Source organism: Ochotona curzoniae, unplaced genomic scaffold (genome assembly GCF_017591425.1).
Source record: "Ochotona curzoniae isolate NIBS_2020 unplaced genomic scaffold, NIBS_Ocur_1.0 scaffold_2587, whole genome shotgun sequence".
Classification (NCBI taxonomy): Eukaryota; Metazoa; Chordata; class Mammalia; order Lagomorpha; family Ochotonidae; genus Ochotona; species Ochotona curzoniae.
Window position 1 is genome coordinate 19,880,268 of NW_024467096.1, and position 18,941 is coordinate 19,899,208.

Genomic DNA, 18,941 nt, shown 5'->3' on the forward strand with positions numbered 1-18,941 from the left:
GGCTAAAATCTCCACAACATAGCCATGACCGCCGATAAAGAAACCCGTTTCCTCAGCTCTTACGGCGGATCCCTCCCTGGCAGTCCGCGGGAATCTCAGGGACGGATTTTTCTCCCGCTGAGAATGCAGGGCGGACCACCCGGGCGGCCTTGTGATGAAGAGAACTACAGGAGGATAGAGCTGTCCCGCTTCCCTCAGCGTTCAAAAAAAAAAAAAAAAGGAAAGTTTTCCTCTTACCTGAAGTAGTTCGCCACCGGAAGTCCCGCCTCCCGGCCGAGCGCTTCCTGTTTGGTAACTAGGGACGCGGGGCGGTTGCTAGGGCTCTGTGGCCACGGGTGCAGAGCGGTGAGGTTGGCGGATAAGGGGTGAAGTGCACCTCCGGAGCCGCTGGAGAAGGCCGGACTTTCTTCATCCTGTGGAGGGGTCGCGACCGGGTTGTCATGAGCAGTGAGTTCCTGGCGGAGCTGGCTTGGGAGGATGGTTTCGCCGTCCCAGTGGCGAACGAGGAGAACAAGCTCCTGGAAGATGAGGTAAGAATCCGAATAAGCGTGGACGCGGAGGGAGGGTTTGTCAGGAGCGTTTTCTGGTCCACTTGGTCACCCAAGCCCGCTTATTTCTTCTAACGCTCCCGGCACCAGATCCTTCTCCCTCGCCCTGACTGCCCTTTTCGGCAGTGGTTAAGCGCTTGAAAAGTTCTAGTGGAAGTATAATTGGTATTGAGGTTTACAAAGCCTAAACCGTGACTCCCATCGCCCACCCCATTTGCTCCTTTCTCGTCCTGGGCAGGAGGGAGAAGGCATGGACTTTTGTGCCTTGTTTTTTCTTTCCAGAAGTGGTCTCTGCTTTGCTAGGCAACTGTTATTTGCACAAGTTCACAAATAAAACACGTTCTGGTTGGTATTTTGTAAATTTTTGCCCATGAGCTTTAAAGCCGAAGGTGACTTGAAATGTTTTAGGAATGTCAAATGTGCGTTTGTCACACAAAGTATTTTACCTTGGTGGGGCACAACCGAAAATTTTCTCTTTGAAATGTGGAAATGAAAATTTCTGGAGTCCATCTTTTGGAAATAACTGGAAATGTTTTCCCCAATATTCTGACATATTCCACACAGGTCTGAATTATGAGGCTGTATTTTCTGCCTCTAAAATGCGAAACACCACTAGTTATAAAAGAGCCCGACCCTGAGGGCTGAGGAGTGATAATAATATGAACGATAATAATTAAATTAATGATAATAACACTCAGTATCCGGAGTCAGGTTCAGTTCTTCTTATCAGCCCCAATATGATTTTTTCTTTTATAAAATGTGGTAAATAAAATATTTACATCACGTGGTTGCTTTAAGACATAGTGTACTTTTAACATTCCTTTCAAACATTAGGTTTTGGTATTATTGTCATGATGCTTGTCTCCTAGGATTTTTTTTATTACTTATTAGATAAGTATTAGCCATTCTGAAAAGTCAACAGAGCAGTAAAAAGAAGAAAAATGGAGATCATGATTACCTGGATAAACTCAGACATTAAACAGGCAGCTCTTACAGTCACGGAACTGGCTATCAGGGCATTCAGCAAATACTTTAGCTATCTCAGTGTAGACAGACAGAAGAGACAAGCAAAAGAAATATGATCAAAGTAGAATCCCGTTATTCATGTTCTTTTTAGGTCAGAATATTATGTTTACTGTTTGAGGGGGAAAAAAAAGAACCTCTGAATTTCAGGGAAATGTTACTTGATTACAATAGGTACTGATTGCTAAAAAAAAATTATTTTAGGTATAAAGAAAAAGCTTAAAAATGAGTGATTAAATTATTATTCTAAAAAACTTGATTTTTCAACTAAACATAGAAGTACCTTTTCTGTCCTGACCCTGTTTCTCAGTGTGTGTCCCAAGGGAGTGGGATCCGACAATCAGAGAGATGTCTGCACTTGCACAGCCATGCCTATATTACTAACGATAGCCAAGATGTGAGGTCCACCTAACTTCCTGTCAGTGGCTGAGTGGATAAAGCAAATGTACTACAAATATAAATGGTATAATATTTAGCCAAAAAATGAGTAAAATCTTGACATTTGCAATGAAAATGAATAGAACTGAAGGTTATTGTATTAAGTGATATAAGCCAGACACAGAAAGACCAGTATTATGTGTTTTATCATAAGTAGAAGGTATTTGTTTTGTTTGAATTTATTTGTTTTGAAATGTTTGTTACATCGGTGAGTAAATTGCAGATCTCTGCAAGTCTCTGGGTGGTATGGGGAGAGATGAGGGTGGGCACAACGGGTGAGGGGAAGACCCTGCCTGCCCTCTCGTTACCAGGAGGGTGTGGACAGGCGCGAGGAGATGCTGTGCCACTCTTTCCTGTGCCAGATCACTACAGCACATGAGGGCAGGAATAATCTCCTGATTTTGCCCCAGGGAGCCTGGCCAGGGAATAGTGACCTGAGGATATTACTGGAGTAGTCTTGATTTTTCTTAGAGGGTGTTGAGTGTCAGATACCACCTCCCATGCTTGCTGGCTGTCTGTTGTCTGGTTTGGTATGTCCGTTGTCTCAGGTACTTGGTGGAGAATCTGGCTTGTAGTGTTCAACCTGCTTTTCTTTCTGTACTTGGGTGAGTCACTCAGTCCAGCCCTCGACATCGGGGCTATTTAGGGACTGAGCCAGAAGAAGAGAGTCCTATTTATCTGTTTCTCTGCTTCTCAAATAAAACTTTTCTGAAAGTGGTTTATTATTTTTATATTGCCAGAGCTTATTTTGTTTGTGTTCTATTTAATGTCCTTAAATGCTATTTGTATTGATTTAGCTGACAGAGAGAGTGGCAGAGAGAGGAAGCGTGCTTGTTCATTCCCCAAATGGCCACAACAACCAGGGCTAGATCAAATGAATGTTAAGAGCCAGGAGCTTCATCTGGGTCTCCCATGTTCATGCAGGGGCCCAAGCTTTTGGGCCATCTTCCACTAATTTCCCATGTGCATTTGTAGGGAATTTAAATTAATGTTCATATGTTGTGTCTATGTTGCAGTTGGTGACTTAAACCCCTGTACCACAACAACATCTCTCAATGTCCTTAATTTGACACAAGTGTTTAGTATCAGTTCTATGTTTAATTTGATTTAGTGATCCTCAATTCAACTGTTTTTTTAATCTGTTTTATAGTTAGTTGAATTTTTCTTTTTTGGTCCATCTTCTGGATACTTGGAATTTGTTCTCAAATGGTTTCAAGAAGGGCTCCTTTAATTGTACTTTAAATTCCTCATTTCCTAGATTGACATTCTACTTTATTACATAGCCTACTTCAAGTGTATATAGCTTAAATCAGAGGAATAGCTTTGTAAAATATATGTTTATTTATTTGAAAGAGTGAGAGAGAGTGAGTGAAAGAGAGCGGTTCCATCCACTTATTCTCCCTGCAGGTGATTGCAGTGACTGAATCTGGGCCAGGCTGGAGCCGAGAGTCTGATATTCCACTTGGGTGTCACATGTGAGCGCCATGGTTCCTAGCACTTGGATCATTTTCTGCTGCTTTCTAGGCACAGATCTGGGAGCCAGCTTGGAAGGGAGCAGCCAGGACTTGAATCAGGGCTCATGTGCGAAGCTATCCCTGCAGGCAGTGGCTCAACCCACAATGTGGGCCCCAGGAGTATCATGTCTTAAGGACACTCCTTCATGCTTTCTCACTCACCATATCTGTTTTGTTTTTTTTTTTTCCTGGAGTGCTATGTTTTCCAATATAAACTAATTTTTCACAGGCATATTTCACGAATGTTAACTTAGCAAATCCATTATTCCTGTTAGAGCCTCAGGCTCTATTTCCTGATTCAGAAATCTTTCTTCTAGTATTTACTTATTTTGAAGAAGTACTGTCTTGTATCTCCCTAAAATTTGGGTGTGTGGGAAGTGAACACTGAGTTCTTACAAGTGTCCTTATTTACTCTTAGATCTTATAGTAATTTATCTGGTTAGAAGGTTGTGACTGTATAGATTTTTTCCTCAGTTTGGAGGGTATGTTAGCCAACTTTTTGGTACTATAGAGAAACATGTGACGCAGTATCATTTTTTAGAGCAAAGATATTTATTTTGGTTCATGATTTCTGGGGGTCTGATCTAGGATGATGGGGAGCTGAGCATTGTTAAACTCCTCATGATGATATTCTTTTTGATGCTGTTCTGAGGTAGCACAGAGTGTCTCGTGCAAAGTCTATGTGGCCTCCTATAAGGTAACCAGAATTTAGTTCTGGGGGCTTTACACTAGTGAGTTTTGTTTAAGCAATGATTTATTTATTCTTATTTGAAAAGTGGATTTATACAGAGGTAGAAGGAGAGAGAGAAGGAGAAGGCCTTATATCTACTGGTGTACTCCCAAATTGGTTGCAATGGCCAGACCTGAGCTGATCCAAATTGGGAGACAGTGGCTTCTTCTAGGTCTCCCCTCTGGATGCAGGGTCTCAAGGATATAGGTCATCTTCACCACTTTCCCAGATCATATGCAAGAGCTGGATGGGGAATGGAATGGCCTGGAATGAAACTTGCACACAGATATGGTGCTGGTGCCACAGGGTGCAGGATTAACCTTTCTTCACCTCCTGGGCCAGCTACCCTAGTGACTTATTCAATCATCTCCCAAAGGGCATACCTCCAAACTCCATAACTGAATACTTTCCATCCTTCTTGGTATCATCAACGTATGTCTTAATGAGTCAAACCCTTGAAAAATACTCAACCCATAGCAGACTGTATTGGTAAGTAAACTGACATTAATAGGACTTGTATTTCTTTGTTACATTACCTTTGAAAGATCACTTACATATTTTATTTTGGCAACTATATTGATCACCTGTAGTTTCAAGTTCTTTGGTCGCTGCTTTTTCGTAGAATCATATTCTTGTTTTGGGGCATGATGTTATTTCCAGTTTCTCCCATCAGATGCGTATTTGTGTTTGTCTATATATGTACTTAGTTCTCATGATGACATTTTAAATTCTCTGTTTCCTCTGGGATCTTATTTTCATATGCCTCACATGATGTAGGCTTTCAGTGAATATTGACTTTTACATGTACTTTTATATTTAAAGAATGTACTTTTGCAGAGAAACAATAAATGTTGTTTGGAAACTCTAGGGGGATGAGCTTGTAAACTTAAAGGAAGCTAGCTAATTTGCTTTCAGTCAAAATGAAGTTGTACTCTGGGACAAATATATACCACATAGAAACTGATGATATCAAAGAGTGATTATAAATCTGTGCCTAGTGTCAAAAGTAAAGTTCTGTTCAGATGTTTCATTAATGACTTTAACAAAGCTTTTTAAAATCACTGTAACAGATAGAAATAATGATAGAAAGATTACGAATAATCAAATAAAGGTAAAACAGAGCATGTATTCTTTGAATACAGAACATACACCTTAACAGTATGTCTGAAACTTTTTTATAAGAATGAGTTGTGTTTTATCCCAAAGCAGAAACCTTAGTCCTTTAAGAAGATTTGTTATTGTAAGTCTTGAAGTCATTATGCTCAGTGAAATAATCTAGACATGCAGGATATAGATATTATATCATGCACTTACATGAAGTGCCTGGAGTAGTCAGCTTCTTAGAGATGGAGTGGAGCAGTGATTGTTGGGAGCTGGGGAAGAGATGTGAAGTTAGCATTTAATGGGTGTATGGTTTCTGTTTGGGAGGATGGAAAAGTTTTAAAGATGGGTGGTGGCAGTATTTGCCTAATAGTGTGAATGTATTAATGCCATTGGGCTTTATACTAACAAATAATTAAAATCGCAAATTTTATACTATATATGTTGTAGTACATTGTAGGAAAAAATTATGTAATCCCTATATTCTGTACAAATAGAAATCACATAGGTCATATTCTTCAATCATAAGCTGGTAACATTTACAATAATTATAAAAATGTAGGTTATTTACCCTACAGTTAGAAATTTCTTTCATTTTAAATGGTTCAGCATACTTCGCAGAGAGAGTTTTCTTGAAGTGCCAATGTTGTGGCATAGCAGGTCTAGCCACTTCTTGTGATGCTGGCTTCTGATATTGGGGTGCTGATACAAGTCCTGGGCCCTGTGCTTCTGATCCAGCTTCCTGCCACTGCACCTGGAAAAGCAGGAGGTGACAGACAAGTGCTTGGGCCGCTACCACCTGCATGGGAAACATGGAATAGTCTCATCCCACCTTGACTGTGTGATCATTTGGAGATTCCTCTTGCTTTCCCCTCTTTCTGTCTCCACCACTGTATACTGTGTTATCTTAAAAGAAAACAAATCTTGGGCCCAGCGCAGTGACCTAGTGGCTAAAGTCCTCGCCTTCAGTGCACCAGGATCCCATATGGGCGCCGGGTCTAATCCCAGCAGCTCCACTTCCCATCCAGCTCCCTGCTTGTGGCCTGGGAAAGCACCCACGTGGGAGACCTGGAGGAAGTTCCTGGCTCCTGGCTTCGGATTGACACAGCACCAGCCGTTCAGGTCACTTGGGGAGTGAATCATCGGATGGAAGATCTTCCTCTGTCTCTCATTCTCACTGTATATCTGACTTTGCAATAAAAGATAAATAAATCTTAAAAAAGGAAACAAATTCTAAAGGGAATATTGTCCTGGATATTGAAAGTGAAAAATCACCTTTTAGAAAACAATGAAAGGTGGGACTGGCATTGTGGCAAACTAGGTAAAGCTGCAGCCTGTATTGTTGGCATTTCATGTAAGTGTGTTTGTGTCTAGCTATGCCACTTCTTTTTTTCCCCTCTATTTTATTTTTACTTTTATGGTAAAATTTCACATAGCCTATGGGATTTCCACTAGTCCCTCCTCATATTCCCTCCCTGCCCCAACTTATTTCCCCCATATTATTACAATAATATAGTACTTCATAAGCAGTCATAAGTCCATTATTCTGTTATTTAAGTGTGTCCTGACATGCTGGTACAGACATGTCAGACAGTCCAGCATCCCATTGTCAAGGTATATCTTTGATTTGGAAGCAGAGATGCACACTGTATTGTATCTTCACAACTGGGTACGATAGTCTCTATTCATTTGTCCCACTTCTTTTTTTTTTTTTTAAAGATTGATTCATTTATTGGAAAGTCAGATATACAGAGAGGAGGAGAGACAGAGAGGAAGATCTTCCGTCCGATGATTCACTCCCCAAGTGAGTGAAACGGCCAATGCTATGCCGATCCGAAGCCAGGAACCAGGAACTTCTTCTAGGTCTCCCACGCAGGTGCAGGGTCCCAAAGCTTTGGGCCGTCCTTGATTGCTTTCCCAGGCCACAAGCAGGGAGCTGGATGGGAAGTGGAGCTACCAGGATTAGAACCGGCGTTCATATGGGATCCCAGGGTGTTCAAGGCGAGGACTTTAGCCGCTAGGCCACGCCGCCTGCCCCAGTTGCCCCACTTCTAACCAGGATCCTTCGTCGCTTGGGAAAGCAGCAGAAAATGGCACAAAAGCTTAGGTCCTTGCCACGCAAGTGGGAGACCTGGAAGAAGCTCTTGGTCCCTGGTTTAACCTCATCCTGCCCTGATCATTTCAGCCATCAGGGGAATAAACCAGTGACTGAATGATCAATCTCTCTCTCTCCCTTTCTCTCTAACTCTGGCTTTCAAATTTAAAAAATCAAAACGAAGGCAGTGAGAATACTTAATGAGAAATAGCAAAATGTTTTCTTAGAGAAAACAGCCTTAAATGTCTTCTTGATTAAATGAGTAACATCAAAAGATAGCTAAGAAATCATTGTAATAAGCTTCAAAAAAGAACAACAAAGCAAACAAAAGAAATTAAAAACAAAAATTGAAAATCAGAAAATAAGAACCAGGTATTTAAAAATAATCGTTTAGTTAAATACAGGAGATAAAATGAATAAAATAAAAAGAGAGAAAAAAGCAAAGTAATACTGTTTTATCGTAGATCAAAACTTTTAATATTTTCTTCTGTGCTTCTGTGTATTAGGTTGTAGATTGCACAGGAGATAGCCCCTAACGTTTGTTTGCTGACCTTTTGTCCTGTTTTGAAAGGTGAGCTAGTCCAGTGGTTCTAAGAATCTTGTCTTTTTCCAAAGGTTTGGCTTAACATTTACCTTATTTTGTTTATCTTCAGGGTTCTAATTCAGAGGCAAATAAAATATATTAAGCAACACACATGGTGTTGTTTCTGTGAAGCTTTGCCTAAATCTGTGCATTTGAAATCAAGTTCAGGAGGAAAAAATAAGCCTGGCATCCAGCCACTGGCTAAGCTTTTGGTCCTGCTCCATGTTTTTGCTAAATCCTGCAAGCTCTTGTTTAGTTAAGATGTCTTGGTGGCTTTATTATGGAATAGATTGTCATTTTTGTCTTATGAGCATGTAGTACTGGGGGAGAAAGCATTTTAGCAGTCACCCATGCTGTTGTTGCAAATTGAATAGATGGTGTTAATTTTCATATAATTATCTCCAAATACGGCTTTAAAAATTATTTTAATTTTATTTGGAAACTGAAAGAGAGAGAGAGAGAGAGGGAGAATATGAATCTGCTGGTTCACTTTCCAAATGCCATAGCCAGGCACTTGGAATTCCATGTGAGTTTTCCAATTCTGTGGTAGGGACCCAAGTTCCTGAGCCATCACATGCTGCTTCCTTGAGCATGCATTTGCAGGAAACCAGCTCAGACAGAGTAGCTGGGACTTGAACTGGATCTTTACAGGTGACTTACAGGGTGCCATGTCATCTTAATCCCTGAACCAAATGCCTGTATCTCTTTGATAATAGTTATTCATTTATTTATTTATTATTTTCCAAAGATTTATTTTTTTTAGTGGAAAGTCAGGTGTACAGAGAGGAGGAGAGACAGAGGGGAAGATTTTCTATCTGCTGATTCAGTCCCCAAGTGGCTTCAACAGCCGGAGCTGTGCCAATCTGAAGCCAGGAACCAGGAACTTCTTCTCCGGGTCTCCCATGCCAGGGAAGGGTCCCAAGGCTTTGGGCCAGCCTTGACTATTTTCCCAGGTCACAACCAGGGAGCTGGATGGGAAGCTGGACTGCTGGGACAGAAATCTGTGCCCATATGGGATCGTAGCATATGTAAGGTGAGGACTTCAGCTGCTAGGCTAGCACACTTGGCCCTATTTCATAAGTTTTAAATTAGCAACCTATTACAGCTCATATGGACATTAAACGTAGTATAATGTTGCATGCTGACTGTATCCTCTCCACATTCATATAATGGAGCACTAACTGTCCAGTTTGAGTATTTGGAAGTGGGAACTTTGATAGATGTTTGGATTGTGCGAGTGGAATCCTCATGAAAGGATTTAACATTCTTAGAAGATCTAAGTGAAAGATGATTTCTTTCTCTTTGCTGTGTAAAGAGAATAATGAGAACGTGTGTGTCTGTCTGCAAATCAGAAAAGTTTGAAACAGAAACCCAGTTGACCAGTACCTTGATCTTGGACTTCAGAACTGTAAGGAATAAACTGCTGTTGCTTAAGTCACCTGCTCTGTGATGTTGTTATTACAGTCGCCTAAACTGACAAAGATATAAAGTCAATGAAGATGTAGTTTTGAAAACAATTTTAGTCTCTTCAGAATGGCAAAATGTAATAACATTTCTATTTATCATGTCATTTAAAATTATTTACAGTTGTCAAAGCTTCAGAATGAAAGATCAAACTTGCAGGATCAGCTGCGTGACTATCAAGATCGAATTAATAATATGTCTTCTCACTTAAAAAATGTTCAGCAAGAGTTCGCATTCACACAGGTACAGCAATGTTGAAATGAATGTTGATTAGATTGTGTATTCGTGGCATTTAAAAAGGTGAATTTAAGTCTGTGATTTTGTGTTTTAGCTACAATGGGAGGTGTTCGTGTAATTAAACTGAGCCTCAAGCAGATAGGAAAAAGAAATTGAGGAATTAATCACTGCGTCCAGTTTTAAACAAAAAACAAATCCATATGAAATGGGAAATCAGCTTTTAAGCAATCTGCTGCAGCTTTAGGCCACAGACTCTAAGAGAACAGTAGAGAGAGGACAGCGAGCAATGATGGCCAACAGCAGAAGCACAGCTAATGTAATATTTGTTTTCTGTCTCTTTTCAAACTTTTCGATACTGCTCAATGAGGCCATCTATTGACTTCAGTGTCATTTTAGTGTGCTACAATAATTGAACTTTATAATGATGGAAACTAAAATGGGGAGCTTCAAATGTTTATGGAAAATGACCTTTCTGAAAAAGCTGCATGGATCTTAAAAAAATTTTTTTTTTGCATGGAAATAAACTTATCTTTAAAGTCAGTTTTTCTTCTAATTTTTGAACACCTTGTGTTTAGAAGACTTTAGTTATGGTAATTTGGGAAGATGATATGTATTTTAAAATGTTAGTACAATATAATAAAGTATGTTGATATGATTAGAAGCTACCATTTTATGGAAATCTGTTCAAATGTAGAGTCACTCCCTGAAGTTGGGTGACATCCCAAATAGCTTAGCAAGTCAGCACTGGTGAGTTAACTAATTCTGTCTGTCTCAAGCTAATTTTTTAAAAAAGGATTTATTTATTTGAAAGGCAAAACTGTAGAGACAAGGAAAAAGAGAAGGAGATCTTCCTTCTGCTGGTTCGTGTCTCAAATGGCCACAACAGCTGTTTCAGGGCAGGCGAGGTCTCCTAAATGGGTGCAGGGGCCTAACCACTTGGGCTTTCCTCCAATGCTTGCTTGCTTTCTCCTTTTTTAAAAAAATGATTTATTTGTTTTTATTGGAAAGACAGATATTCAGAGAGAAAGATCTTCCATCTCCTGGTTCACTCCCCCAAAGGCTGCAAGGACTGGAGCTCAGCATATTCGAAACAGAAACCAGGAGCCAGGAGATAGGAGTTTCTTCCAAGCCTCCCATGTGGGTTCAGGATCCCAAGGCTTTAGGCCATCTTCTTCTGTTCTACCAGGCCGCAGGGAGGGAGCTGGCTGGTAAATGGAGCAGCTGGGAGACAAACTAGTACCCATATGGGATTCCAGTACATACATGGGGGTGAATTAACCAGTTTAACTGTCATGCCATGGCATCCACTGCTTTCACATTATAGCAGCGAGCTGGATCAGAAATGGAGCAGCCTGGACACAACTGCCACTCGTATGGGATGATGATATTTCTGGCACTGATGGTGCTACCTGCCACCACCACTCTACCTCCCCTCAAACTATATATATATATATTTTTAATATGTATCTCATGGGTTGACTCTATGGCATAGCAAGCTGGGTCTTTGCCTGCCGTATTGGAATTCTGTCTCGGTCCTGGATACTCCACTTTTGATCCAGCTCCTTGCCAATGTTCTTGGGAAAGCAGTGAAAGATGGCCTAGGTACTTAACCCCTCCATACATATGGGAGAACTGGAAGAAGCTCCTGGCTTCAGAGTAGCTCAGCTCCAGCCACTGTGGCCATATGGGAAGTGAACAAGCTGATGAAAGATCTTTTTGTCTTTACTTCTCTCTATAAATCTGCCATTCAAGCAAAATCAATGGCTCTTAAAAAATAAATCAACATTTCTGAGAAAAAGTATGTAATTCTTAAGGATGAATAAAGCCTTTCAGAAACAATTTATAAATAATACGGATAAATAATTATATATGCTGGCTTATAAATATCACCAGAAGGTTATAAAATTAATTATGAGTAAAAAGCAATATTCAGGATTTCTCAATCTTGATATGAATGAATAGTTGGTAAACAGTTTGGAGCAATGTTTTTTGTTAAGTTTTTTTTTATTGTTGTTAAGTTAATTATTTTTGTAAGTTTTTTGTTAAGTAGTTTAACTGAGTTGGCAGTTTGAGAAACTATCTCTTTGAAGGTATGTCTTGAAACTATCAAACCTAGTGCAATAGGTTTATATTAGGCTACAGGTTAATATTAAACTATAGGAAAAAAGCCATACATCTCCTATCACAGAGTAGCTTTAATTCTGCTAAAGTAATACCGAGTATGAACTTTGAAGTATTATGTTATCAGTGGTCAACAAGTACCCTTTCACAAAATACAACTTGATCAAAGCATGATTATATACTAATACAGTATATCTTTTTAAAAAAGATTTATTTATTTTTACTGAAAAGACAGATTTACAGAGCGAGGGAGATACAGAGAGAAAGATCTTCTATCTACTGATTCACTCCCCAGGTGGTCACAATGGCCAGAGCTGATCCAATCCGAAGCCAGGAACCAAGAGCTTCTTTCTTGGTCTCCCATGCAGGTGTGGGGGTCCCAAAGCTTTGGGCTGTCCTATTCTGCTTTCCCAGGCCACAAGCAGGGAACTGAATGGGAAGTGGAGCTGCTGGGACTTGAACCGGTACCCATATGGGATCCCGGTACATGCAAGGCGAGAACTTTAGCCACTAGGCTACTACTGTGCCAAGTAGCCTAGTATATCTGTTTTAAAAATTAAGTCTGTTAATGAAAATGTGTGATCAGATCATTCAAACATCCTTTTTCAAATCGTTTTTATCAATATTTTCTGATTTGTGGATAGTCAGTGGGTTACGACTTGTAAGGTTCATCATGCATGTTTTTCTTTAGTTTTCATATAGAAACAATGTCTGAAAACTGTTAGTTATATTTTCTCCTTTCAGTCCATTGACTACCTTTCTGTAGCTAATGTGCAACATTAATTATATTGTAATCATAGTCTAGTATGCTATAGGGTCAGGGAAGAGCAAGTAACAACTTAATATAAATATCTTGTAGGAATGTTGTTTTTTAATCTGCTGCGTTATTTAAAACATTTTATACTATTAAACATATACAAGTCTTTCTCTTTTGTGTATTATTCTGCAGTCCCTTTTCAAAGCAAGGGAGCATGAGATTGAAAGTGAAGAACATTTTAAAGCCATTGCCCAAAGAGAATTGGAACGAGTGAAGGATGAAATCCAACGACTGGAAAATGAGATTGCTTCAATACAGGAAAAGAAGAATGATAAGGAAGTGTGTGTTTCAATGTTATTTAAAACTTTATGCTGCTTGTGCTTTGTACTTTGCCAAAGAAACATTGATTTTTTTTTTCTGTATAGAAAAGCCATCCAGTAGTTTCCTAGCATCTACTTATACTGTGGTTTTTGAACAATAAAAGGCACTTGTAGTTGTGATTTGAATATTACGATGATAGAATATTACATTCCCCATTTTCACTCACCAGCTATATATTTACCAAATGCAAAGTAATCATGCTAGCCACCTGTTATAAAATACCAAGCATAATTTATATGTAAGAGCTACATTTATAACAGCTATATTTTATTTTAAAGATCATTTTTAGAGTTTTCATTTAAAGTTTTATGTTAAATATTAATTAATATTATACAATTAACTTTAGAATTAATATAATTCATACTATATAATCATATAATATGAAATTATATAATCATAGTTATATAAATATAATGATATAAATTAATATGAATTATATATAAATTATATGATCATATAGTTATAATTATATATTTATGGAAGCTATATAATTATAAAATATAATGTCAATTACTTTCAGCTGATATGAAATTAATTTAACACTTTTTTGGGTAAGATTTAATTTTTTTGAAGGAGAAAGGGAGAGGTAGAGAGAGGAGGGTAGAGGGAGAAAAGAAATATTCAGATCATCTTCTGTTAGTTGGTTCACTCATGAAGTGGCTGTCATGGCAGGGCCAGAGCTCTGGAGGCCAGAACCACGAACCTGGACCTCCATGTATGGCAAGGCCAACTATTTGCACCAATTTCTACTGCTTTCCCAGGTACATTAGCAGGGAGCTGGATCAGAAGCAGAGCAGTCAGGGTTTAAACTGGTGCCCCTATGGGATACTGACATCTCAGAATGTTGGCCCTCAATTTTCTTTAGTTTTGATTACTTGATTTGAAAGCTCCTCACAATTCTTTTTGATTTTTCTATTGATATATATGCCAGTGGAAATCCACAAATGTATATAAATACATATTCAGTTACATACATATTTATTGTAGCTTCAGCATGTATTGATATATGTATTGATATTTGGTTATACATTGTTTTATAAATCTGGATTTCTGTAAGTATTGATGGACTATTTCTATCTCCTTTAATATTTTAAGTTCATTTAGGATTTCAATTTTTAGTTCATTTAGAAATGTTTCAGAAATTTCTATATTGAGGGTTCTCTTGGGAGCAGCAAATGTGGCTGTAAATGGAGTTGAAGGGATCTTGGGTTTGAATTGGTATACAGAGAAATTGGATGGCTTTGGTGCAGTGATGGCTTTACTGAGAAGGAGTGACCTAAGCCTGCAGTCTTATAAAGTGATCTTTGTCTCTGCTACTATTCTCAACTCATATAATCATCGCTCCCCTCTTTTTATAACTAAAGAACTAAAATATATGAGTAATTGTTATATATTTAAATATGGTGTATTATAAATATCTGGAAGGCAGGATCTGGATTTCTTGATATTTTATAGCATGTGATATGTTTCATTTTACCTTATATAGTAAGTAATATCTTGTAATCTCCCTTTTTCTTTGATTCTTTGTGACTTAGAATGGCATATTTAAAGCTACTCAGAAATTGGATGGTTTGAAATGCCAAATGAACTGGGACCAACAGGCACTGGAGGCCTGGTTAGAAGAGTCAGCTCATAAAGATAGTGATGCTCTCACTCTTCAAAAGTATGCACAACAAGATGACAATAAAATTAGGGTGAGAAATTAAAAATTATAATTGATATGATTTATATGAATCTGTACTATATCAGCCTTTTTACCCAAAGGTATGCTTGATGAGTTTTTTTTTTTTAATGCAGTGGCTCGTAAACTTTTCTGTTTTGGATATCCTTTGATGTAATTTCTCTTTAGAAAATGTACCCGAATACCCTTTTGGGGATTCATAGATCTTTGGTTAATACCCTCCTGACTTAGAAGGATTCTTGAAAGCATATAAAAAGAAAAAGTTAAAAACTAAAACTGTTTGATATTTTAGACATTTTGTCTAGAATGTTACTTGAATGTTTTGTGTAGTTTTTACTGGTTTGAGAATAAATAGTGCTATTATGTTATAATCATCAATTAAAATTACATCAATATTACAAAGTTAAAATTATAAAACTGGATTTTTTTTTACTGAATTTAACCCCTAGCAGCACTATTTTAAACATCTTCAAATAGTAGATTATAATTTAATCTTTTTTCTGAATTGCTTTAAAAAGTATTAAAAGTCATCTTTGAAGAAATAGCATGTTGATTAAGTTATGTGCAAATACTTTAGCTTTTTGAAGTTAAATGGTATCTATTGCTTTATAGTTGTTTCAAGTATCAAATGAAAAATGTAAAATATGCTTAAGGCTAGATATGCTGTCTAATTGCCTTTCGATTAAGAGTGGTAGTTATAAATAATTTTGTATGTAACTACATTGCAGGCACTTACTTTACAATTAGAGAGACTAACTGTGGAATGCAGTCAGAGAAGAAAAGTACTTGACAATGAACTTACAGAGACTCTAAGTGCACAGGTTGGTTTAATAAAGATTCTTATTTTCAATATGGATGTTCACAAAAGCACTTACGTTCATAGAAGATGTTGTTTGCTCTTTGTTTGACAGTTGGAATTGGATAAAGCAGCACAAGATTTTAATAGGATTCATAATGAAAGACAAGAACTCATTAAACAGTGGGAGAACACAATAGAGCAGATGCAGAAGAGGGATGGCGACATCGATAACTGTGCCTTGGTAAAGTACTTGTTTGGTCTTTGTCATATTCAGCTCTCTGTGTTTCTTTTGTATTTAACTTATTTCAATGTATAAATCATTTGAAAGTAATTTTTGTAACAGGGGATTCGGGGAAGTATTTTTTTAAAGCTGACTCTACATGCATTTAGAAATGTGACTTTTAAGGAGATAATTTGCTTATGGTGTAATCATCTTTAAGGACTAGACCCTGCTGTTACCGAATTGTGGCACAAAGAAAAAGTTAACTTCTAATGTTCTTGCAGTAAAACTGATGGCCTGACTTACACATGGTTAGCCAGGATAGCTTGAATTTAATATACATCTTAGCCGGCAGTGAGTTAACTACTGGTGTAGGGAAATTAATGTTCTTAGACAACCAAGAAACACGGAGAAAAGAAACCTAGTCTGCAGTAAAGTCCCACTGTTAAAGCTGGGGTTCTGATAATGACATAAACGCTCAGAAAGGGTGGGGATAGTGGGCTGATAACAAAGACCTGTTGTTAGTTCTTTTTAGAGGTATTTTGGGAAAATGTTTTTGGACACCATTAAGGAATGAACTAATGATGAGCACAAGTAAGATTGAGATAACTTGGAAAGAAAAGATTGAAGAGGAGAGTTGGCAAGAAGGAGTGTTACATTTCTTTTTGAATCTGTTCCATGGAAAAGCATTTCTCATGTCGCTCAGGCTGCCCAGGGTTTGGAACTGTGATAGCTGAAAGCAATTATTTGTGATTCTCATACATTAGACTTCTGTAGGTGAGCAATATTAGGCTGACAAAACAGGGCTATCTTACTAGGAAGGACAAAGAGAATCGATATTTTTTAGATTATTTGAAAATCAGAGTTGGAGAGTGAGCAGAAGAGAGAGAGAGAAAGAGAGAGAGAAAGATCTTTCATCTGCTGGCTCACTCCCGATAGCCAGGCCCAAAGCTAGAGGCCTGGAGTAGCATCTACATCCCCCACACGGAGAGGGCCCAAAGACAGGGAACTGGATTGGAAGTGGAACAGTCAGGACTCAAATTTGTACTCATATTGGGACACTGGCATCACAAGTGTCAGCTTAACTGCTGCACCATTACTTGGGTTCTGAGAGAATCAATCTTAACTGTGGTTATCAGTATTAACTATGAGATTATGAATTCTTAATAATGATAGTGATTTCTATTTTTTAACTTACTGTGTCAAATATCAAGTTCTGACAGGTTTTGCTATGTAAGTCAAATGTGCTGGACCAAAGAGTGTAGATTCATGATCAGAATTTTCATACCGCCTCATATTTAAAGATTTATTTTTATTATTTTTTTATTGGAAAGGTGGATATACAGAGAGGAGAGACAGAGAGGAAGATCTTCCGTCCAATGATTCACTCCCCAAGTGAGCGCAACGGTCGATGCCATGCCAATCCAAAGCCAGGAGCCTCTTCTGGGTCTCCCACGCGGGTGCAGGGTCCCAAAGCTTTGGGCTGTCCTCAACTGCTTTCCCAGGCCACAGGCAGGGAGCTGGAAAGGAAGCGGGGCTGCCGGGATAGAACCGGCGCCCATATGGGATCCCGGGCGTGCAAGGCGAGGACCTTAACCACCTTAACCACTGCGCCACCGTGCCGGGCCCACCGCCTCATATTTAAATTGACTCAGCAGGATGCCCAGTGAGTAGCTCCCTAGTCACAGAGTTGATATACTCTGACTGTTACAGGGCTGGTTCTATTAGGTAGAGGGATACTTCTAGATATGTAACAGCTATTGTCTGGGAACAAGATAAAGCAGTACAGTTCCCCTACCCCAGTGTCTGTGGTGTAAGTATTTCCATGCCAAGAAAGAAATGTGTCGATGGGTTCTTGTAAATCAGTAAGAGTGGGTTCACACTATTGGAGCAACAAAAATGAAATTTTTCTTTACCCTTTTTGAGTTTTTGACCGGAACTGACAAATTAGCTGGAGAAAAGCATACTGATTGACCTCTGTGTACATGGGTGTGTTTACAAGAAAAATCAAAACTCAGTAAAGTAGCAAAGTCTTAAGTGCTTATATGAGGTGAAACAAAAAGTGATGATTTAGGAAAAGTAACTAAGAAGGTAAGAGTTTAGGGGCCAGTGTTGTTAAGCTGCAGCCTGCAATGCCAGCATTCCATGAGAGCTCCCATTTGGATCCTGGCTGCTCCATTTCACATCCAGCTCCCTGCTAGTGTGCCTGGGAAAGCAGTAGAAGCTGAACCAGGTGCTTGGACTCCTGTCATCCATTTGGTAGATCCAGATGGAGCTCCAGGTTCCTGGCTTCTGCCTGATCCAACCCTGGCCATTTTGGTCATTTGGTGAGTGAACCAGTGGATGGAAGATCTCTCTCTAACTCTTGCAAGTAAATAAATAAATACTTAAAGAATTGCCGTAATAAAATTCATGTATACAGAGTTGTGTTTGCCTTGACTACCTGTCTTTGGTGATAAGAATGTCTTTTTTTTCTTTAAAAATTTCACTTCCTGCTTTTAGAGAAAACCATCTGTTGATATTCCAGTGCCTTTAACTCAGAATGATCAATGTGCCAAACCAAAGAATTTTAGTATCCTGTGTTTATATGCTACGATTGAATTTATACTCTTTTTCTTTCCCTCATACTTCAAAGCAGGTCTTGCCTTCTCAATGACTTTCTGGGACAAACCTGACCATATAGTCCTGAAATTGGGATCGTAAAAACAGCAATATTCAGAAAAGGAAAAATAGTTTCTCTTTTATCTTTGTATACAAATTTTGAGATATTATTTACAAGTGTAGCCTAAATGAAAAAACCTGATTGTGAATAGCACTGTTGAGAAATATGTTGTAGTTATTAAATTATCTGAGTGTTAAAAAATCTATAAGATGCAGAAGCTTTAGAACGCTCATTTAAAATATTTAAACTTCAGAGGTTTGGACCTGTGTTAGTTGAGTGAGCATAGCAAATAAATAGAATATTGTAATTATGAAGTGTTAATTATTACAGAGAAAATACGAGAATGTTAGATTGAACAAATTTAAAATATCTTTTGAAATATTTCAGGTATGTATCCGTTTAGTATGGTAAGATACATAATATTACTTAGGGCATTTGTAAAAGTTACTGATTTGAGAAAATATGTCTCTTCTCCCGGTCTGAGGCAAGCAGTTATTTGGTAGGATCCCCTCTGAGAAAACTTGCAAGGAATGCATTTTTGTCTAATTTTCCTTTCTAATTAATTCAATCTGTTATCACCAGAATTG

General features: G+C 38.4%; 1 protein-coding gene across 2 annotated transcripts in view; it reads left to right on the forward strand.

Annotated features, from left to right (window-relative positions):
* The first annotated feature begins 440 nt into the window (after positions 1-440).
* The window catches only part of CCDC39 (coiled-coil domain containing 39), a 49,680-nt gene continuing 31,179 nt past the window's right edge, over positions 441-18,941 (forward strand). For both annotated transcript variants that reach the window (XM_041002738.1, XM_041002739.1), the window contains exons 1-6: positions 441-530; positions 9,620-9,739; positions 12,804-12,950; positions 14,528-14,686; positions 15,402-15,494; positions 15,585-15,713. In XM_041002738.1, coding sequence (XP_040858672.1) covers positions 441-530; positions 9,620-9,739; positions 12,804-12,950; positions 14,528-14,686; positions 15,402-15,494; positions 15,585-15,713 — 738 coding nt within the window. The remainder of the gene's footprint in view (positions 531-9,619; positions 9,740-12,803; positions 12,951-14,527; positions 14,687-15,401; positions 15,495-15,584; positions 15,714-18,941) is intronic.